The 23,862-nt window shown below is 44.7% G+C and overlaps 1 protein-coding gene across 1 annotated transcript in view; it reads left to right on the forward strand.

The window, feature by feature from the left end:
• Positions 1-23,862, forward strand: part of LOC129858377 (GDNF family receptor alpha-1-like) — a 102,316-nt gene that overhangs the window by 58,520 nt on the left and 19,934 nt on the right. The window contains exons 4-6 of the mRNA XM_055927557.1: positions 10,563-10,914; positions 12,257-12,366; positions 13,229-13,363. Of these exons, the coding sequence (XP_055783532.1) occupies positions 10,563-10,914; positions 12,257-12,366; positions 13,229-13,363 (597 nt within the window). The remainder of the gene's footprint in view (positions 1-10,562; positions 10,915-12,256; positions 12,367-13,228; positions 13,364-23,862) is intronic.

Here is a 23,862-nt window from a genome sequence, read left to right on the forward strand (position 1 = left end):
TTAAGATGGGCAAAATAACACAGACACTGGACAGAGGAAATCTACCTAGAAGGCCAGCATCCCGGAGTCGCCTCTTCACTGTTGACGTTGAGACTGGTGTTTTGCAGGTATTATTTAATGAAGCTGCCAGTTGAGAACTTGTGAGGCGTCTGTTTCTCAAACTAGACACTCTAATGTACTTGTCCTCTTGCTCAGTTGTGCACCAGGGCCTCCCACTCCTCTTTCTATTCTGGTTAGCGCCAGTTTGCGCTGTTCTGTGAAGGGATTAGTACACAGCGTTGTACGAGATCTTCAGTTTCTTGGCAATTTCTCGCATGGAATAGCAGTCATTTCTCAGAACAAGAATCGACTGACGAGTTTCAGAAGAAAGTTCTTTGTTTCTGGCCATTTTGAGCCTGTAATCGAACCCACAAATGCTGATGCTCCAGATACTCAACTAGTCTAAAGAAGACCAGTTTTATTGCTTCTTTAATCAGAACAACAGTTTTCAGCTGTGTTAACATAATTGAAAAGGGTTTTCTAATGATCAATTAGCCTTTTAAAATGATAACTTGGATTAGCTAACACAACGTGCCATTGGAACACAGGAGTGATGGTTGCTGATGATTGGCCTCTGTACGCCTATGTAGATGTTCCATTTAAAAAAATCTGCTGTTTCCAGCTACAATAGTCATTTACAACATTAACAATGTCTACACTGTATTTCTGATCAATTTGCTGTTATTTTAATGGACAATAAATGTGCTTTTCTTTCAAAAACAAGGACATCTCTAAGTGACCACAAACTTTCAACGGTAGTGTATATGTAACAAAAAAACTGTAAATACAAAAATGTTTAACAAAGTTACTTTTGTCCTATGAGAGGGGTGGATAGGCCAATAAAAATAAATAAAATAAATCTACCAACAATAACTTTCCCTGGTGTTGCCGCAGTGTAACAAATTCATTGGCACTTTGGTACCACTATTGTAAATCATTATGACAGGTCTGGAGGTGTGGTGTTGAATACAGTACATTCACAGCATACATTGTGTTTGTGGAGTAGAGGCTTGTACGCACCAAGAAATAAGCAGGATATTTTTGTCATTATATCCCCATCTATCTCTGTGTGGTGGCTGGTGGTTTCGCATAAGGAGTGAACTGGGGGGCTGTGGGACTGGGTTGTCGAAAGGCTTTGGGGAGAAAGGGGGGTAGTATTTGTATTAAAGGACCCTCTACCCTGCTGTTTCCTTGTGGCCCACTCCCAGAGGAGGTTCTCCTTACCGCCTGATCACTACACCACCTGATTGTTCATGAAAAAAGGCCACAGTCGAACTTCATCACTGTGTAATGCAATATCTGAGAGTAACAGAGTCTGTCCTCACAACGAGGACCCCCACTCCCACAGGGGACCAGGGAGGACAGAGGATACGGGGGAGGGGGAGGGGAAAGGTCCATCTGGAAAGAAGGAGAGTGAAGGGAAGGAGCAAGAGAGAGGGGAAAGAGAGTGAGTGAAAGGGTTGAGATGAGAGAGTGAGAGGCACTGCAGGGATCAATTACATGGGTTGTGAGTTATCATGTTTGCTGCCCTGGTATGTGGGTTTATTGCAATGGGACATAGTCGGAAGAAACAGGGAGCTTATTAAGCACCAGAGAAGAAGGAAAAAAATTGATGAGTAAACCTGGGGGCTTCCTCTTCTCCTCTCATTCATTTCTGCTTGTCAGGCACTTTCAGTTGCAGACCATTAAAGTGGTGAGCAGGGTAACTTAAAGCAATGATAATTGAGAGGAGAGACTGACTCGAGACACTTTATACATATCACTATAGAGAGGCTGGACACAGCATTGAATACTGTGCCATGAACTGCAACACTGATGAAACTGATCACAAATCATCATAGCTGACATCTTCTCACACCCATTCAGAAGTTATCACACATCTTCACACTCATTTAAGTGACTGTGAGTATGTACATGACTCACCGCAAATTATCACAGCAGATTAAAAGTAATTTAAAATCCGTCACAGTGATGCCACAGACATCATACCGTCTTTCAGTACAGGGCAACACCCCTTATAATTCATCAGACCTCCAGGAAACTCCACTGAGACCACCATCGACTAGGTTGCTCCATAGGTTCATGGACTCATACTGTGGCATTGTACACTCATCATCACAATGACAAATTCATTACCCTGACGCTAACCCCAACAATCTCAGTTGACTCCTTGCTATGGACACTCAAAACAGTTCATCATATGCTTCACTAGCTCAACATCATTCCCCATTGTCCTCCACCATTCCCTCCCTACCAACAATGGACTAGAACCACTCAATTGATACTTAATCAAGCACCTAAAAAACCCAATTTACTTCTGGCATCTAATAATACCATCTCATCGCTGTGTTCCATGCCCTCTACGCTCGGGTGATTCAGCACTGTCTGTGTCTGTATAGCCCCCCCCCCCCCCCCCCCTCCAATGTAATATTAGTTCCCCTTGAGCCCCTGTGTCTGTACAGCAAACAAGGCCCCAAAGCTAGCAGATAGGGATGCATACAGGATTTGTGTGGGAATGTATTTTTTAATGGCTCCCTTCTCTAGAGTTGGATCATTATCTATGAATCAGCTGATTATTTACCCTCTGGTTATATCACCAGTCACCTGCATCATCGCTGGCACACCCACTGAGGTGCAGGTAATATGGAGGGAGGTCAAAGCTGTACAGGTGGACATGTATACTATCCATATGGAGGGTGTAATTGAAGCCTTGGTTTAATCAAGTCCCTCTCTGACCATCCGCTGATTGCTAATGGCCCAGCCAGGGTACATAAAGGTGTTTAAGGGATGGGACTCACGGTCTGCCAAACCTGGCAAGCTAGAGGCCCCCTTTGGATCTGTGGTTAACATTTAACCCCACCGACTGCTAACCATTTAATCAATACTCTATTTTCAATGCAGATATAAGGTGTGAGAAATAAATTAGAGGTTTTAACTGGTTGGCGTAGAAGAGTCACACCAGTAGAGCCAACATGGCTGTTGATGTGTAGCGTAAGCATGAAAAGTCATCACATTTACTCTGTTATTCCTGTGGAAGTAGGCTAACAGTCATAAAAAGGCAATTAACATTCTAGTCATTTAGCAGATGCTGTTATCCAGTGACTTACAGTGCCTTCGAAATCCTGCTTACTTTGAAGTATTCAGACCCCTTGACATTTTCCACATTTTGTTAGGTTACAGCCTTATTCTAAAATGTATTACGTTGTTTGTTTTCCCTCATCAATCTACACACAATAACCCCTAATGACAAATCAAAAACAAGGTTTTAGAAAAACCTGATATCACATTTACATAAATATTCAGACTCTTTACTCAGTACTTTGTTGAAGCACCTTTGGCAGCGATTACAGCCTCAAATCTTCTTGGGTATGACGCTACAAGCTTGGCACACCTGTATGGGAGTTTCTCCCATTCTTCTCTGCAGATCCTCAAGATCTGTCAGGTTGGATGGGGAGTGTTGCTGCACAGCTATTTTCAGGTCTCTCCAGAGATGTTTGATCGGGTTCAAGTCCGGGCTCTGGCTGGGCCACTCGAGGACATTCAGAGACTTCTCCCGAAGCCACTCCTGCGTTATCATGGCTGTGTGCTTAGGGTTGTTGTCCTGTTGGAAGGTGAACCTTTGCCACAGTCTGAGGTTCTGAGTGCTCTGGAGCAGGTTTTTATCAAGGATCTCTCTGTTCTTTGCTCCATTCCTCTTTGCCTCGATCCTGACTAGTCTCCCAGTCCCCGTCCCTGAAAAACATCCTCACCTCATGATGCTGCCACCACCATGCTTCGCCATAGGGATGGTGCTAGGTTTCCTCCAGACATGACACGTGTAGATTGATGAGTAAATATTTCTATTTAATCCATTTAAAAATAAGGTTGTAACGTACATTTTTTGGGGAAAAAGTCAAGGGGTCTAAATACCTTCCGAAGGCACTGTATAGTTGGTGCATTCATCTTAAGGTAGCTATGTGGGACAACCACGTCACAGTAAGAGCACTATATTTACACAAAAGTAGGTGGACAAATTAGTGGATTCGGCTATTTCAGCCACACCCATTGCTGACAGGTGTATAAAATAGAGCACACAGCCATGCAATCTCCATGGACAAACATTGGCAGTAGAAAGGCCTTACTGAAGAGCTGTGACTTTCAACATGGCACCGTCATAGGATGTCACCTTTCCAACAAGTCAGTTTGTCAACTTTCTGCTCTGCTAGAGCTGACCCGGGCAACTGTAAGTGCTGTTATTGTGAAGTGGAAACGTCTAGGAGCAAAAACGGCTCAGCCGTGAAGTGGTAGGCCACACAAGCTCACAGAACAGGACCGCCGAGTGCTGAAGCGTGTAGTGCGTAAACATTGTCTGTCCTTGGTTGCAGCACTCACTACCGAGTTCCAAACTGCCTCTGGAAGCAATGTCAGCACAATAACTGTTGGTTGGGAGCTTCATGAAATGGGTTTCCATGGCCGAGCTGCCACACACAAACCTAAAATCGCCATGCGCAATATCAAGCGTCGGCTGGAGTGGTGGACTCTAGAGCAGTGGAAATGCATTCTCTGGAGTGATGAATCACACTTCACCATCTGGCAGTCTGACGGACTAATCTGTATTTAGCAGATGCCAGGAGAACGCTACCTGCCCCAATGCATAGTGCCAACTGTTTGGTGGATGAGGAATAATGTTCTGGGGCTGTTTTTCATGGTTTGGGGCGGCCCCTTAGTTCCAATGAAGGGAAATCTGAATGCTACAGCATACAATGACGTTCTAGACAATTCTTTGCTGCCAACTTCGCGGTGACATTTTGGGGAAGGCCCTTTCCTGTTTCAACATGACAATGCCCCCGTGCATAAAGCGAGCTCCATACAGCAGCAATTTTTCAACATCTAGTCGAAAACCTTCCCTGAAGAGTGGAGGCTGTTATAGCAGCAAAGGGGAGACCAACTCCATATTAATGCCTATGACTGGAATGAGATGTTTGACGAGCAGGTATACACATACGCTTCCTGTGTGAGTTAGGGTTGTACGCTACGGATGTTGTATAGAATTAACTTGCAGGATCAAGTCACTGCTTTGATGTTTGCAGAGAACGACAGGGTGTTGTCCAGGGTCAAGCCAAGGATCTTTGCACTCTGGGAGGGGACACCATTTTCATCCGTGATGGAGAGGTCTTTGAGCAGCTTCGTCTTATCAAGGTTGAGTTTGAGGTATTGGGCCGACATCCAAGCTGAGATATCTTACAGGCACGCAGAAATGCATGTCGCCACCTGGGTGTCAGTAGGAGAAAAGTAGTTCAGTGTTATCCGCATAGCAATGATAGAAGAGACCATGTGAGGATATGACGGAGCAGAGTAACTTGGTGTATAGAAAGAAGAGGAGAGGGTCTATAACCAAGACCTGGGGGACAACAGTAGTCACCCGGTAGGGGCGTCCTGCTAGGTAGGATGCAATCCAAGAATGTGCAGAGCCTGAAACGTCCAGCCCTGAGAGGGTGGAAAGGAGAATCTGATGGTTCACAGTGTCAAAGGCAGCTGATAGGAAGAACAGAGGAGAGAGAGTCAGCTTTGGCAGTGCGGAGAGCCTCCGTGACACAGAAAAGAACAGTCTCTGTTGAGTGACACGTCATAAAGCCTGACTGGTGAGGGTCAAGATGATCGTTCTGAGAGAGAGTTGGTCTCTCAGAGAGAGAGTTGGTCAGAGACAGCATGCGCAAGTGTTTTAGAAAGAAAAGAAAGGGATGCCGGTCTGTAGTTTCTGACATTAGAGGAGTTGAGTTTTGGTTTCTTGAGGAGGGGAGAAACTCGGGCCATTTTGATGTCAGAGGGAATGCAGTCATGGTCAGGGATGAGTTGAGGTAAATGAGGAATGGGAGAAGGTCTACAGAGATGGTCTGAAGGAGAGTAAAGGGTCAAGCGGGCAGGTTGTCAGGCCGCCAGACCTCACAAATGCCAGGATTTAATATGCAGAGAGAGGGGAGAAAGAGACCAAGGTGTAGGGTAGTTCTGTGTGAATGGGACCAGTGGACTCAATCGGCTGAGTGAATGAGGAGCGGATGTCATCAACCTTCTTTTCAAAGTTGTCCAAAGAGAGGGAGGGGGAGGGGTGGAGGACTAAGGAGGGAGGAGGTGGAAAGGAGTTTCCTAGGGTTAGAGGCAGAAGTTGCAGTCAAGTGGTGGGCGTGTCTGTAAAGCCTACCGGATGAGGAGCGAACAGGTATAGAAAACACATATAAGATCATCTGAAAATACCTAGGTAAGATAGTGGTGTGGAGCCTTCCACTCTTTCCTTCCTCGAACAACTCCGCAGAACAACTTGGCAATACTATCTTTGTTTCGGCGACGGTCTTAGTTTTGCGATGAGACCAAGACGGAAGTACAAATACTAATTGACTTGCAAGGGTGAAGAGCACACCTCCTGGTACTAATTGCTGATTGCCTAGGAGAGGAGAAACTCTAAGCTTCAGCTGAATCTGGTAATGAATGGTGTGTCTGTTGAACAAGTTGAAGAGACTAAATTACTTGGTGTTACCTTAAATCGTAAACTGTCATGGTCAAAACATATAGTTTCAATGGATGTAAAGATGGGGAGAGGTCTCTCCATAATAAAGAGATGCTCTGCTTTTTTGACACCACGCTAGTTTTGTCTTATCTTGATTATTGTCCAGTCATGTGGTCAATTACTACAAAGAAAGACTAGTTAAGCTGCAGCTGGCCCAGAACAGAGCGGCATGTCTTGCTCTTCATTGTAATCGGGGGGCTATTATAAATACTATGCATGCCAGTCTCTATTGGCTAAGAGTTGAGGAAAGACTGACTGGATCACTTCTTATTTTTATAAGAAACATTCATGTGTTGAAAATCCTAAATTGTTTGCATAGTCAACTTACACACAGCTCTGACACACACACTTACCCTACCAGACATGCCACCAGGGGTCTTTTCACAGTCCCCAATCCAGAAGAAATTCAAGAAAGCATACAGTATTATATAGTGCCATTATTTCATGGATTCCATTCCATCTCATATTGCTCAAATGAACAGCAAACCTGGTTTCAAAAAATAGATCAAGCAAATCCTCACGGCAAATCCCTCCCCCTATTTGACCTAGATATTTTGTGTGCATGTGTTGATTTGTAGGCCATGTTTGCCGTTTTCAAATGTATGTTCTGTTCTGTCCTTGAGCTGTTATTGTCTATTAATATTCTGTATTATGTCATGCTTCATGACTGCTTTCGAAACAACTAATGGGGATGCTAATAAAATAACAAAAATTCCAAATAACAGGTAGCGGCTACTCTTCCGGGGTCCAAACAGGAAACAAAGAACAACAAATAAAATACATAGTATACGTAATATAATAACATAGTATACATAATATATGATGGCTCCTGCCCTATGAGCTGTTCCAGATCACGCAAGCCAAGAATTTGTGCAAGCCCAACTACATAATGGGGTTGCAGGTAGCCTAGCAGTTAGAGTGTTGGGCCAGTAACTAAAAGGTTGGTGGATCGAATCCCCGAACTGACAAGGTAAAAATCTGTTGTTCTGCCCCTGAACAAGGCTGTTAACCCACTGTTCCTAGGCCGTCATTGTAAATAAGAATTTGTTCTTAACTGTCTTGCCTATAAAAATAAATAATACAGTGGAAATTACAATACAAAATATTTTAAAATGGCTCTCTCCTCACAGTCCCTGTTGTGCCTTATGGTGTTCTTTTATCAGTTTTTTTATCTGGTTGTATTGCTAGTTTGAGTTACCTGGGGTGGCAGAGAGTTCCATGTAGTCATGGCTCTTTAATCCTGTGCGTCTCCCAGCCTCTGGTCTGGACCTGGGGACTGTGAAGAGACCTCTGATTGCATGTCTTGTGTTGTACTGATGAGTGTCTGAACTGTGTGCCGACTGCTTGAACAGACAGTGTGGTTACCTTCAACACATCAACACCTCGCACAAAGACCAATAGTGATGCAGTCAATCTCTGCTCAACTTTGTGCCAGGAGAGACTGACATGCATGTTACTGACATTCGCCCTCTGTGTACATCTAAGTGCAATACGTGCTGCTCTGTTCTGGACCAACTGCAATTTACTTATGTTCCTCTTTGCCGCACTTGACCACACAACTGAGCAGGAGTCCAGGTGCGACAAAATTAGGGCCTGTAGGACCTGTCTGGTCGACTGAGATGTCAAGAAAGCGGCGTAACTGAATAAAGCCACTGATTACCAAAACATCAACAGTCACAATTTGCCCTGCCCCTTAATCCTGGTTAGTGTGTCAACAATCATCTGCAAGTCATGAGCTAGCCACAAGACAGTACTAGACAACAACAGATAAAGACAAATATAAAGATGACAAAGATTTTTGGCACATCCATTATACATAGCAATCTCTCAAGAGGGAACATTCCCAAAATATTATGCTTTGTTTTCTTGTCCTGTGGATTGGAGGAGGAAGAGGTCATTACTCGACCTAGAGCCCCGTGGTAATTGCAATTAGGAAGGGGGTTGGAGGAAACAGGCGACATGATAATCAATTTGAGGCTGTATCGGTAACAAGAGCTGCTGGGGGGCTCCAGCTCCCTATGAAGAGACCAGATGGCCCCAGCCCTGTGTGGGCCTGTAAGGGGGGAAGGGGAGAGACAATGGGAGGGAGGGGAGCATGTGCAGGAAGGGATGTATGGGGCAAACACTTTTAGCTGCATAGAGGATTTTTGTGTGTGTGTGTATGTGTGTGTATGTGGTGCGTGTGAATGTGTGTTTGCCTGAGAGACGATGCCATCTGCCAGCAACACACTCGGGGTTCAGCAGATGTGTTCTCTGACACTAGGGGTGCAGCAGAGAGGGATGTGGAGAGGGTCCTGACACACCGCAGTCTACCTCTGTGGGAGAGAGGAGACAGACGGCTGAGTGACTGGACAGCTGCATGGCACATGACACCCACATACACACATACACACCCTACCACAAATGCAAACACACACTGACTCTCTTGTACCGGCTCTATGAACACTCACTTTTGATTAGAAATTTGATTTGATTTGTTACTTTATTGTGTAACTATTTCCTTTTTTTAATGCACATTGTTGGGAGAGGGCTTTGTTGGGAGAGGGCTCGTAAGTAAGCATTCCACGGTAAAGTCTACACCTGTTGTATTCGGCGCATGTGACAAATAAAATTTGATTTGATTTGACACACACAGATGCAGATGCACAGGTCCACACATGCTAATACAGTATAAACACTCACATGCTCACACAGACAAACATAACTCAGAACTCTGTTTTTTTCCATTAGACCCTGAGGGTAAAGGCCCTTTTAGGGACATAGGAGGGGGAGGATGTCTGGTCAGGTTTGTCCTCATTTGGCTACTGTCCTATTATTGGTGTTAGACAGACTGACTGACTTCAGGGCCAGCAGATGACAGGAGAGGCATCTCCCAGGCAGCTGTAGAGTACTTCTCTCTAGACAGAATTGATGTGTCTGGTCATTGAGCAGAGTAGAGAAGAGCAGCACAGACAGACTGAGTGAAGGAGAACTTCCAGATCTCAGTGAAAGGTCACATTGAACCCCAGCTGGCCAGACCGGCCCGGCCAGTCATCTGGGATTGGCCGCAGGGACCAGCGGGTACCCTGAATGCACATCTACAACCTTTAGAGAAGGCACTTCCTGTCTACAGCACCAGAAACAGTGTGTTAGTGTCTTCACTGTGGAGGGTGTGTGTGGCAGGGGTACTCTACTCTTCACAGACTTTAGTGTCTAGCAGTTGTCTCTCTTTCCTGGGGCTAAGGTTTTACATTGAAATCAAAGTGTGAGAGAGTCAGTCTTATTCCCTCTTTGTTTATGCGTGTTGCTGCTGGTGGCAAGCACATGCAAGCTTAAAAACGAATAGACACTGTGGACATGAGTGACACCACCTGTAGCATAGTGTACGGCCCACCCAGTGTCCTCATCCAGACAAGTGTTGAATCTTGTTAACACTATTTTCTGTGTTAACTATTTTCAAGCCGGCTTCCACCAACCAACTGCTCCCATTTTTTATTGCCGAAAAATGCTGTTGATGCACCATTTTCCCAAAAATCTCTTGAAATGTTAATTAATGAGGGATCTGTAAGAAAGCTGCCAATTAGTGAGACCTGACAGATGAGCAGGCCATGGTGCCGGATGCTTTGATGACTCCGACGTTCAGGAGAGCTGCATATTTGTTTGGCCTGCAGGGCTGCCGAGAGGAGGGGCCCTGTTTGATTTAGGGCGAGAAACAGGGTTAGCAGTAAATGGGCGGCTTGATAGCAATCAGCAACGGCCAGGAAGAGATCATTATGGGAGAAATTTTCAAGGTTCCTAAAATATTTACATATTGCTTCTTTTTTCCATCCACTCAAATATTAGTTTGGTCAAGTGATGCGTAACTCTGTCTAGCTCTCTCTCAATTTATTTAGGTTCAATCAGGTTCATATTATAGACATTGTTATCAATCTATATCAATCAATAGATCACGAATCTAGAGATGATGGAAAATGAACTAACCCTGTTGTCCTTTTTGTGACAGGCGAGCCCGCGGTGACGAGGGAGAACAACTGTCTGAACGCAGCCAAGGCCTGCAACCTGAACGACACCTGTAAGAAGTACCGCTCAGCCTACATCAGCCCCTGCACCAGCCGTGTCTCCACTGCGGAGGTCTGCAACAAGCGCAAGTGCCACAAGGCCCTGCGGCAGTTCTTTGACAAGGTGCCACCCAAGCACAGCTACGGGATGCTGTTCTGTTCCTGTCCAGCCGGCGATCAGTCGGCCTGCTCCGAGCGCCGGCGCCAAACCATTGTACCAGTCTGTTCCTATGAGGACAAGGAAAAGCCCAACTGTCTCTCCTTGCAGGCCTCTTGCAAGACCAACTACATCTGCAGGTACACAAGGATAAACAGTTGTCAGAGTACGTAATATAGTACACAGGCATCTTGCAAGACCAACAACATCAAACATGTAACATAGCAAACAATCACATAGTCTCACGTGTCTGACTCCACATTTACAACACAGACTGACCAATGTCAATGTATGGATAAAATTACATTTAAGTCAACAGTGTATTTCCCCAAGCCGTCTTTCAGATAGCATCCTCTGTAATGTGAAGAGGTGCTACAGAGTACAGGTCCTAGCCCACCACCAAAGTGATGGGGTGTCTAAGTTAGCACAGCATGGCGGTTGCCATCATACATTCGAGGTGTGGGGAAATATACCAAGCCCTGATAAAAGCTGTGAAAAACACCATAAACAAACCTGTTAAGATAACTGGATACTATGTTGGGAGACTGCATCAGGAATAAACCATTACCATTCAACATGTAATGCATATAAGCAAACACTAAATCTACCTACAATAACTGAGAGTATTCAGGTTAAGCAGTGAAACACTCCAATTCTCTTTCTGAATGCATGTATTTTCTGCCTTAAGTGTTTCATTTAGCTGTCATGTAGCAGTATTCAGGCTAGAATAACTGGGCAGGGGATTGGATGTGTTTGGGATAAGTGGCCTGTGTATCATTGGCAGTAATAGAGGCTGTATTGAAATGCAGTGAAACAGACTGGACTCAATGAGTGACGTCTGCCATTGCCTCTAGAGCTACAGCACTCTGTCTGGGATTAAATGGAGGCATTAGTGCAAATAAATTGGTTCCATTTCGATTCCAGCCTCAGGGCTGTGCAGTGTCTCTCGCTCTCGCTAACTCTTTCTCTCGCTCTCTCGCTCTCTCGATCTCTCGCTCGCTCACTCTCTCTCTTTGTCTCCATATTTCTCTTATTTTCTATCTCTTCACTTAGCAAAATGTTCTTGTTCCCGCTCTCTTCCCCTTCTCAACAAATGTGAAACACCAGGTGGTACTTAGCATCCCAACTCCATCATGAGTGGTATCCAGAGCTCCTCTCTGTTTGTGGGGAAGGATTATAAAACCAGGCATACTTGTTGGCTGCTCCTTCACCATATGGGACGTGTATCACAGAGTAGAATCAACACAGACCCATCCATGCTGTGTGTATGTGTGTGTGTGTGTGTGCGTTTGCGTGCCTGTGTGTCCGTGGGTGTGTGTGTGTCCGTGGGTGAGTGTGTGTGTCCGTGGGTGTGTGTGTGTCCGTGGGTGTGTGCGCATCAGTGCGAGTGCTTTTGATGTTGTCTATTTGACTGTGACAGTTTGTTTTATAAGAGAGATAAGAAAGTTCAGATACACTCACTGTTTTTGTTGCGTCTTTCAGGTCCCGTCTGGCTGATTTCTTTGCCAACTGCCAGTCTGAGCCACGCTCCCTCTCTGGCTGTCTTAAGGAGAACTACGCTGACTGCCTGCTCTCCTACTCTGGCCTTATCGGTGAGTCTCTCCCTTCTCTATTAGTAAACTCTTCCTCACACACATTGATGAGTCTTCCTATGGTCTCATTTTCTCACTGAATCTTTATACTGTCCCCTGATTGGATCTCATTCCTGTTGCTATGGTCATCTGTCAGAGAGGGTGCCCTCAATCCCCTTCCCATCTTCACTCTAGCACAGTACAAACCAACGTCACACCACTTCCTCATGCCCCTTCACATCATTTGATGAAATTAGCTCATTGTTCAGAGGAAACCAAGGAAACCAGGACTCATAGTTGCAGAAAATGCAATAGAGCGAGAGAATGAGTGTGTGAAAGAGATAAAGAAAGAGGTAGGAAAGTGTGTAGAGAAGATTAGTCTCCTTTATCTTCTGCTTCTGTGTGCTGAGGGACCCATCCTAGCTCAAGCCATCACATTTCCCGTACTAGCACAGCTGTAGCAGATAGTACACACAGCAACCAGCAAAACGGCAATTCATTTTGCTGCAAAACAAAAATGGCTTGTTTGGACGGACGCCAGTAGAAGAACAATGCATTGAGGAAGCAAGAAATCTCTGACTGCAGCTATTTAGTTTACTACAAAGAGGAAGAAACCGTATTTGTCACACTGCCTTTGGAAATAGTCCATGATGATTCCAGTGTTACATGTTGTTCAGAGAATTGGATGAAAATCTAGCTTCAGATGTTGGGGGGCTAACAGTTGTAGTATGATAGGGATTCAACATTGCATGATGGTTTGGGGCAATGGGAGGTGGAAACTATTTTGTCTGCCACAGAGAATAACATGTCTTTAGAAAACAATATGGCAGATAAACTCTGTTTCTTTAAGTAATCTACTGTGTTTCTTCCCCCCTCCTTATAGGTACAGTGATGACACCCAACTACCTGCGTTCTCCTAAGATCAGTGTTGTTCCCTACTGTGACTGCATCAGCAGTGGCAATGGCAAGGAGGAGTGTGACAAGTTCACAGAGTTCTTCACAGACAACACCTGCCTCCGTGAGTGACTGACCAGCCTCCTCCTGTCCTCTCCTCTCCGTTTCATTCTCTTACCAGTTTCCTGTCTCCTCCACCCTTTCATTGTGGGTCTCCTGCCAATTGTTCATCCCTCTCTCACCTTTATCCTCCCTCTCTCCCAAGTGATACTCCATACTCCATAAAGATGTTCCAAGATGGCGTAGCAGTCGGACGTGTGTTTGTATTGTCCTGTAGCGTGTAAATAGTAAATAGTAAATAGTCTTCGTATTTTTCGTATACATTTCGTATATATTTTAATTTCACTTTCCATCTAGGAACTGAATATACATTCCTACATTCCGCCTCACCCAATGTGGTACGGACCTGCTATTTTTTTTTATACTTTAGAACCGTAACCCCAAGCTGAAGCTAGCCAGATAACTAGCTACTAGCTAGTAGTCAGTTAGCCACTGCTGCGGTCTTCACCCTCAACTCGGACACAGCCAGCTTCAATACCGGGCCAATACCTACCAGTCTGCAAGCGCGATATCAACCGAGAGCATATAGGACTGCTTTTTCTCTACCACATCACCGGATTCCTGACGCAAGCTCTGGACAATTACACCGTATCATCACAGCTAGCTAGCTGCAACCGAGTGGCTACTACTGGCTAACACCTCTGTCCCGAAGCAAGCACCAGTTAGCCTTGAGCTAGCCTCGAGCTAGGCCCATCTGCCGGCTAGCTGCAAGCGCGATATCAACCCAGAGCATATAGGACTGCTTTCTCTCTACCACATCACCGGATTCCTGACGCAAGCTCTGGACAATTACACCGTATCATCACAGCTAGCTAGCTGCAACCGAGTGGCTACTACTGGCTAACACCACTGTCCCGAAGCAAGCACCAGTTAGCCTTGAGCTAGCCTCGAGCTAGGCCCATCTGCCGGCTAGCTGAAGAGCTAGCGCTAGCGCCACTGCGCCAGACCCCCTCCGTCTGAGCAGACCACCCCCCGGGCTACTAACTTTATACGCCGCGTGCTAGCTTAGTGGAGGCCTCCTCTGCTCCATCTACGGCTGCCCCCTGGACACTATGATCACTTGGCTACATAGCTGATGCATGCTTGACTGTCCATTAATTCACGGTACTCCATTCTGTTTATTTGTGTTTTACCTGTCGGCTCTGTACTTTAACTCAGGATCTGTGTGTAGTTAATCCGACCCTCTCTGCCTAGTCGTCGCCATTTTTACCTGTTGTTGCTGTGTTAGACTAACACCCTGTTATTGCTGCTGTTATCTTACCTGTTGTTTTAGCTAGCTCTCCCAATCAAGACCTGCAATCACTTTATGCCTTATTGTATGTCTCTCTCAAATATCAATATGCCTTGCATACTGTTGTTCAGGCTAGTTTTCATTATCATTGTTTTGGTTTGCAATGGACCCTGTAGTTCCACTCTCCGTACCTCTGATACCCCCTTTGTCCCACCCCCCACACATGCGGTGACCTCACCCATTGAGACCAGCATGTCCAGAGATACAACCTCTCTTATCATCACCCAGTGCCTGGGCTTGCCTCCGCTGTACCCGCGCCCCTCCATACCCCTGTCTGCACATTATGCCCAGAATCTATTCTACCACGCCCATAAATCTGCTCCTTTTATTCTTTGTCCCCAACGCTCTAGGCGACCAGTTTTGATAGCCTTTAGCCGCACCCTCATCCTACTACTCCTCTGTTCCTCGGGTGATGTGGAGGTAAACCCAGGCCCTGCATGTCCCCAGTCACCCTCATTTGTTGACTTCTGCGATCGAAAAAGCCTTGGCCTCATGCATGTCAACATCAGAAGCCTCCTCCCTAAGTTTGCCTTACTCACCGCTTTAGCACACTCTGCCAATCCTGATGTCCTTGCCGTGTCCGAATCCTGGCTTAGGAAGGCCACCAAAAATTCTGAGATTTCCATACCCAACTATAACACTTTCCGTCAAGATAGAACTGCCAAAGGGGGAGGAGTTGCAATCTACTGCAGAGATAGCCTGCAAAGTTCTGTCATACTTTCCAGGTCTATGCCCAAACAGTTCGAACCTCTAATTTTAAAAATTAATCTCTCCAGAAATAAGTCTCTCACTGTTGCCGCCTGCTACCGACCCCCCTCAGCTCCCAGCTGTGCCCTGGACACCATCTGTGAATTGATCGCTCCCCATCTAGCTTCAGAGTTTGTTCTGTTAGGTGACCTAAACTGGGATATGCTTAACACCCCGGCAGTCCTACAATCCAAGCTTGATGCCCTCAATCTCACACAAATCATCAAGGAACCCACCAGGTACAACCCTAAATCCGTAAACATGGGCACCCTAATAGACATTATCCTGACCAACCTGCCCTCCAAATACACCTCTGCTGTCTTCAATCAAGATCTCAGCGATCACTGCCTCATTGCCTGTATCCGCCACGGGTCCGCGGTCAAACGACCACCCCTCATCACTGTCAAACGCTCCCTAAAACACTTCAGCGAGCAGGCCTTTCTAATCGACCTGGCCCGGGTACCCTGGAAGGATATTGACCTCATCCCGTCAGTTGAGGATCCCTGGTCATTCTTTAAATGTTACTTCCTCACCATATTAGACAAGCATGCTCCGTTCAAAAAATGCAGAACCAAAAACAGATATAGCCCTTGGTTCACTCCAGATCTGACTGCCCTCGACCAGCACAAAAACATCCTGTGGCGAACTGCAATAGCATCGAAGAGCCCCCGCGATATGCAACTGTTCAGGGAAGTCAGGAACCAATACACGCAGTCAGTCAGGAAAGCAAAGGCCAGCTTTTTCAAGCAGAAATTCGCATCCTGTAGCTCTAACTCCAAAAAGTTCTGGGATACTGTAAAGTCCATGGAGAACAAGAGCACCTCCTCCCAGCTGCCCACTGCACTGAGGCTAGGTAACACGGTCACCACCGATAAATCCGTGATAATCGAAGACTTCAACAAGCATTTCTCAATGGCTGGCCATGCCTTCCTCCTGGCGACTCCAACCTTGGCCAACAGCCCCGCCCCCCCCGCTGCTACTCGCCCAAGCCTCCCCAGCTTCTCCTTTACCCAAATCCAGATAGCAGATGTTCTGAAAGAGCTGGAAAACCTGGACCCATACAAATCAGCTGGGCTTGACAATCTGGACCCCCTATTCCTGAAACTGTCCGCCGCCATTGTCGCACCCCCTATCACCAGCCTGTTCAACCTCTCCTTCGTATCATCTGAGATCCCCAAGGATTGGAAAGCTGCCGCGGTCATCCCCCTCTTCAAAGGGGGAGACACCCTGGACCCAAACTGTTACAGACCTATATCCATCCTGCCCTGCCTATCTAAGGTCTTCGAAAGCCAAGTCAACAAACAGATCACTGACCATCTCGAATCCCACCGTACCTTCTCCGCTGTGCAATCCGGTTTCCGAGCCGGTCACGGGTGCACCTCAGCCACGCTCAAGGTACTAAACGACATCATAACCGCCATCGATAAAAGACATTACTGTGCAGCCGTCTTCATCGACCTGGCCAAGGCTTTCGACTCTGTCAATCACCATATTCTTATCGGCAGACTCGGTAGCCTCGGTTTTTCTAATGACTGCCTTGCCTGGTTCACCAACTACTTTGCAGACAGAGTTCAGTGTGTCAAATCGGAGGGCATGTTGTCCGGTCCTCTGGCAGTCTCTATGGGGGTACCACAGGGTTCAATTCTCGGGCCGACTCTTTTCTCTGTATACATCAATGATGTTGCTCTTGCTGCGGGCGATTCCCTAATCCACCTCTACGCAGACGACACCATTCTATATACTTCCGGCCCTTCCTTGGACACTGTGCTATCTAACCTCCAAACGAGCTTCAATGCCATACAACACTCCTTCCGTGGCCTCCAACTGCTCTTAAACGCTAGTAAAACCAAATGCATGCTTTTCAACCGTTCGCTGCCTGCACCCGCACGCCCGACTAGCATCACCACCCTGGACGGTTCCGACCTAGAATATGTGGACATCTATAAGTACCTAGGTGTCTGGCTAGACTGCAAACTCTCCTTCCAGACTCATATCAAACATCTCCAATCCAAAATCAAATCAAGAATCGGCTTTCTATTCCGCAACAAAGCCTCCTTCACTCACGCCGCCAAACTTACCCTAGTAAAACTGACTATCCTACCGATCCTCGACTTCGGCGATGTCATCTACAAAATAGCTTCCAACACTCTACTCAGCAAACTGGACGCAGTTTATCACAGTGCCATTCGTTTTGTTACTAAAGCACCTTATACGACCCACCACTGCAACCTGTATGCCCTAGTCGGCTGGCCCTCGCTACATGTTCGTCGTCAGACCCACTGGCTCCAGGTCATCTACAAGGCTATGCTAGGTAAAGTGCCGCCTTATCTCAGTTCACTGGTCACGATGGCTACACCCACCCGCAGCACGCGCTCCAGCAGGTGTATCTCACTGATCATCCCTAAAGCTAAAACCTCATTTGGACGCCTTTCCTTCCAGTTCTCTGCTGCCTGCGACTGGAACGAATTGCAAAAATCTCTGAAGTTGGAGACTTTTATCTCCCTCAACAACTTTAAAAATCTGCTATCCGAGCAGCTAACCGATCACTGCAGCTGTACATAGTCCATCTGTAAACTACCCACCCAATTTACCTACCTCACCCCCCATACTGCTTTTATTTATTTACTTTTCTGCTCTTTTGCACACCAGTATCTCTTCTTGCACATGTTCATCTGATGATTTATCACTCCAGTGTTAATCTGCTAAATTGTAATTATTCGATTTATTGCCTACCTCATGCCTTTTGCACACATTGTATATAGATTCTCTTTTTTCTACCATGTTATTGACTTGTTTATTGTTTACTCCATGTGTAACTCTGTGTTGTCTGTTCACACTGCTATGCTTTATCTTGGCCAGGTCGCAGTTGCAAATGAGAACTTGTTCTCAACTAGCCTACCTGGTTAAATAAAGGTGAAATAAAAAAAAATAAAAAATCTCTCCTGTGAGCTCTTTGCCGATGGAGCAGAAAAGCAGACAGAGAGGAGGAAGAAACAGCGATAAGGCTGTGTGGGTGCATGCATGCACACGTGAATATATGTTTGTGTGTGTGAGTAAAGGGTTCCAATATCCGCATAGCTCTCCCAGATCAGCAACCAGGGCATTGTCTTCTAACTCTATGACCGTCCTTTCACATATCAGACAGCTTTAATTAACCCACCTCCCCTCCCTCCCTCCTCTCCTCCTTTAATAAATACGGCTGCTTCACTATCACAAGGTGTCAGGCCTCTGGAGATAGCAGATCCATGGCTGTGGTGCTTTTCTTTGTGCAATCACAGCTCAACTTCCTCTGCTGTGTTATTTGTATAGCATTGTCTCTCAGCGCTTTATTTCAGTCAAAGCCAATAGTACCCAATATAGTCATGCTCTCACTGACCCTATGCATAAGTTTGTTTTCACTGTATTATAGAGTTTTATAAATACATTTATTCTCAATGTGACAATGAACACAACATAGCATTATTGCAATAGAGACATTTCTTCAGTGGAATGTCAGTGTCATTGAAGTCTTTTTGACCCACTGCTTTTGGGTTTTAGTTTTGAGAAAGAAAGCCATTGAGTAATCTATCTCGGATCATCAACTAGATTTAGTCGCAAGGGAAAAAAAGATATTGAGCAGGTAGCCTGGCGGATAGGAGTGTTGGGCCAGTAACCAAAAGGTTGCTGGATCGAATCCCCGAGCCGACAAGGTAAAAATCTGTTGTTCTGTCCCTGAGCAAGGCAGTTAACCCCCAACAACAACTGCTCCCTGGGCACAGATGATGTTGATTAAGACAGCCCCCTGCACCTCTCTGATTCAGGGGTTGGGTTACATGCGGAAGACACAATTCAGTTGAATGCATTCAGTTGTACAACTGATTAGGTGTCCCCTTTCCCTTGTCAGGGGGCCAGAACATAATTATAAATAATTTGCAGACTGCATAGTGACAGCTAGAAGCCTAAACAGATATATTTGACTAAAACATAATCATTTCAAACATTGCTTACATTTGTATATGATCTCATATATCTATATTCTGCGAGAGAATACTTTGGAACAGATTTCCAAAATGAAAATCACTGCTGGCATGTTTACAGTCTTTTATGTACAAAGAAAAAATATATATATATTTTTTTGCTCAGAAAGCTTGGGGGGCCAAATAAAATCATCCGCGGGACACCAGTTGCATCCCTGGTCTATCTAGACAGACGGGTTTCTTCCAACAATGTACAAATGTTCCATCATACATGTCTTCAATTAGACCAATGTCAGTTTGTCAGAGAGGAAAGGGTGGCGTTGGGAAAGCCGTCCAAAGTATTATCTGTTCATGTCCTTAAACATTTTCGGGGGCTAGCGCTGGTGGAGGATATTTTCAATGAGTGTATATCGTGAGTAGTTTGCTTGCGCCATGACGTCAGCGTTACATGCTTAGAACCACTGACTGGCTGTGGCTAGAACTAGCCTAGTTATCTGCACATTGCCCACATGAACACATTGCCTACATCAATTTACTATAGAATACTTGTCATGCCCTGACCATAGTTTGCGTTGTATGTTTCTATGTTTTGTTTGGTCAGGGTGTGATCTGAGTGGGCATTCTATGTTGTATGTCTAGTTTGTCTGTTTCTATGTGTTTGGCCTGATATGGTTCTCAATCAGAGGCAGGTGTTAGTCGTTGTCTCTGATTGGGAACCATATTTAGGTAGCCTGTTTTGTATTGTGGGTTGTGGGTGATTGTTCCTGTTCGTGTGTTCCTCTGTTTAGTGTTCACTATTTCGGGACTGTTGCGTCTTCGTTCATTTTGTCAGTTTATTTTTTTTGTTCTTTCTTGAAAGTATTCTAATAAATATGAATACTCACCACGCTGCGTATTGGTCCGATATCTCCTACTCCTCCTCAGAAGAGGAGGACGAAGAACGTGACAATACTACAGTACTTTCTATAGAATTCTGTAGTAAACTGTAGTATACTGTAGAACAGTGGTTCTTAAACCTCTCCCCTGGGACCCCAGACATTTCACTATTTTGTTTTATCCCTGAAATTGCTCACCTGATTCACCTAGTCATGGGCTTGATGATTAGTTGACACATTGAATCAGGTGTGCTAGCCCTGGAATAGATCAAATACATGAAATGGCTGTAGGTCCCCGAGGAGATGTTTGAGAACCGCTGATGTAGAATAAAATATGACACGCTGTAGTATCCCTCAATCATGTGTGGTACTTACTATAGAATTTTGTAGTATACAGTAGAAAACTATGGTAATGTCCTCAAAAGCACTGCAGTTTAACTATAGTAATACTACAGTATTTAATTTGCATCTTCCCAGTCCATTCCCCTCCCCTATATCGTAATTTGTGCCACCCAAAAGTGAGAAACTTACACAAGATCTGTTCAGACCTACCTACCTACAGGTTATGGAAAATTTGCTCTTTTAGTTTTTGTCCAGTAGGTTTCCTGAAGGAGAAAGAAAAACACTATGGTAAATACTACATTAATTTCTGCAAAAACACTACAGTAAATACTACAGTCCACAGAAACACTACAGTAAATACTATAATATACAACAGTATTTATACAATAGTAAACTGTAAATATTACAGTAATGTCTGGACTAAAGTCTGCAAAAACCCTACAGTGAATACGTAGTATCAGGAATCAAGGTACTGAAAGACCCAAGTGCAAAATGTGTGAAATAACAATGTTTATTGTAACAACAGGGGCAGGCAGGCTCAGGGTCAGGTCCGGCAGAAGTCGATAATCCAGAGTAGAGGCCTAGGTACAGGACGGCAGGCAGGCTCAGGTCCGGTAGAGGTCGGTAATCCAGAGGTGGAGCAAAGGTACAGGACGGCAGGCAGGCTCAGGGTCAGGTCCGGCAGAAGTCGATAATCCAGAGAAGAGGCCTAGGTACAGGACGGCAGGCAGGCTCAGGGACAGGCAGAGTGGTCAGGTGTGTGGGTACAGGGTCAGGACAGGCAAGGCTCAAAAACCAGGAGAACAAGAAAAGAGAAACTGGAAAAGAGAGACACAAAACGCTGGTAGGCTTGAACAAACAAGACGAACTGGCAACAGACAGACAGAAAACACAGGTATAAATACCCAGAGGATAAGTGGGGAAGATGGGTGACACGTGGAGGGGGTGGGGACAAGCACAAGTACAGGTGAAACAGATCAGGGCGTGACACTATAGTATATTTTCATTTGGGTGTGTCCACCGATGTCATGTTTCTAAGGGGATTGTTTTTAAGCCCTGTCTACTCAAACTCATGATTTGTTAGGAGATTTGTCTGAAGGGCATCCTCCCCAAATGTTTTCCTGCCCAGAAAATACTACATAATTCCCAGACCATGGGCTCTTTAGCCAACATCTGCATAACGCTTGTTTTGACGGTGTCGGAGGTGGAACTGAGTTAGAGCTGTCAAATCCACAAGTAGCTCCGGCATTATACCTAAAGCGGACATTGCCATTGGTTGCACTAAGTATCACTGAGAGAAATCCCATGCAGCCATGTTTACAAGTTTGAACACTGAAATATGAGATGTAATCTACACCTCGATTAGGCTGATATAAATCCTAATTATTTTCTTAAATTATTTTCCATTTGAAAACATAAATGAGTTAGGTTTTCTCAATTGAAAAATACTACATTTATTGAAACCAAAAAGATGATTCAATGCCAAATGTTTTATTTGATTATTACCAAACCTGTATTTCAAGTTGCAACCTATTTCTTTCAACACGCAAATTACTTTTACACTTTGGTTAAAAACCTAATAACAAATACAAACTAATATTTCTGTCACGCTGGCATGAAGGATTCGGGAGACAGGGACAGGAATGTGTAATAAGGGTTTTTATTAAACCCAAATTACGGAGTGCCATGTAAAGATCATGTAAGGATCCGTGACAATGTCATGTAAATACAACCCATTTTTTCATCTTGTTCAAAGTTCAAATTTTTATTTGGAATTACCAATCCAAATGTCTTCAATTAGGGTACAAGCAATTAAATAAATTCCCTGTAAATCAAGAAATTAAGTTGGTTCAATAACTTGAAATAATGTTTCCAAAAATATTATTTGCACTACACATTCACATTTAGTAGCTACACTATCATAACCAAGCATTGGCTACTGTAACATAGAAACCTTATCATGCTCTTTAGTATCACATGCTCTTATGCAAGTATCATTACATATGCTGGCAGTGTACAGGTTTAAGTTTAAATAACAACTACAACAGACCACATGAACTGGAATGACCACTCTCACGGGTGGACAAAAATAACAAACTGAAAGCCACACCCCCAATAAGCCATACCTCCAACTCTTCTGATGCTTGAGGTGTTGAAAGCAATTTAGGGCTCTATTCACAATCTGTATCGCTGAAGCGTTAGAGAATGTGCGATAGAAATGTAAAGGAAATTTCCAATTGAGCTGACATATGCAGCGTTTTCAGTGAATGCAGTCTCCGCTAACGTGGGGAAATTGCCATTGAATTTCAATCACACTGTAAAGCTGAACTTCCGCAATACAGATTGTATAGAGAGCCCTTGGAAACGTTCATTCAATTTTTTTTAAATCACATTGATCTGTCGAATTTGTTATTTGATTTCAGGCGAAGTGAATAGATTAGGTTGAACATATCAAAGCGTAATTTTCAATCATTCCAATCAGTATAAACACTTCAGATTAACAACAGCGTCATCCCACTTTTTACCGTGTAGGTCTGTGATTTCCGAAACTACCATTGAGAGGTCAAGCTACTGTGGTTATTCGGGGTGTTTCGCTCTGTCACTACATGCCTCTGGGCTCCTCAAGACATCCATGAAGAGCCTGTGAAGTTTTTCCGAATTAAACTGTGTCCATCTCTCCCTCTATCCCATTTAAAATGTACATTTTTGTAATTTAGTAGACACTTATACATAGGGACTTACAGTTAATGCATTCAGCTTAAGGTAAGACGACTACAAATCACTGTCATAGTAAGTAACACTTTTTAGTGCTAGTAAGAAAAGAAGTGGAAGTGTTGAGCATAGACTTAAGGTAGGGAGGGACAGTTCTGGGAGCCAGTGGAGAGTGAGAAGGAACAGGGTGACATGTTTCGAACTTGGGAAGGTTGAACACCAGACGGGCTGTGGCATTCTGGATTAGTTTCAGGGGTTGGATGGCACAGGCAGAAAGCCTAGCCTCTGATTTCCTCAGAGATGTCAAGGCATGGTTGTGCCTTCGCCGTCTCTCTCTCTCCCCCTCTCTCACACTTTCCCTCTCTCTCTCCCCCTCTCTCAATTCAATTCAATAGACTTTATTGACATGGAAAGTTAAATGACTTACATTGCCAAAGTACATACATAACAGCAATGATTGGACTAACAGTAATAAATAAATAATAATAATAGAAGTAGTAGTGGTAATGATATTAACATTAACAGCAACTACAACAATAGCAATATGAATAATAATAAATAAAAGTAATAGCAGTAGACT

This window comes from Salvelinus fontinalis, chromosome 1, assembly GCF_029448725.1.
Source record: "Salvelinus fontinalis isolate EN_2023a chromosome 1, ASM2944872v1, whole genome shotgun sequence".
NCBI classification, from domain to species: Eukaryota; Metazoa; Chordata; class Actinopteri; order Salmoniformes; family Salmonidae; genus Salvelinus; species Salvelinus fontinalis.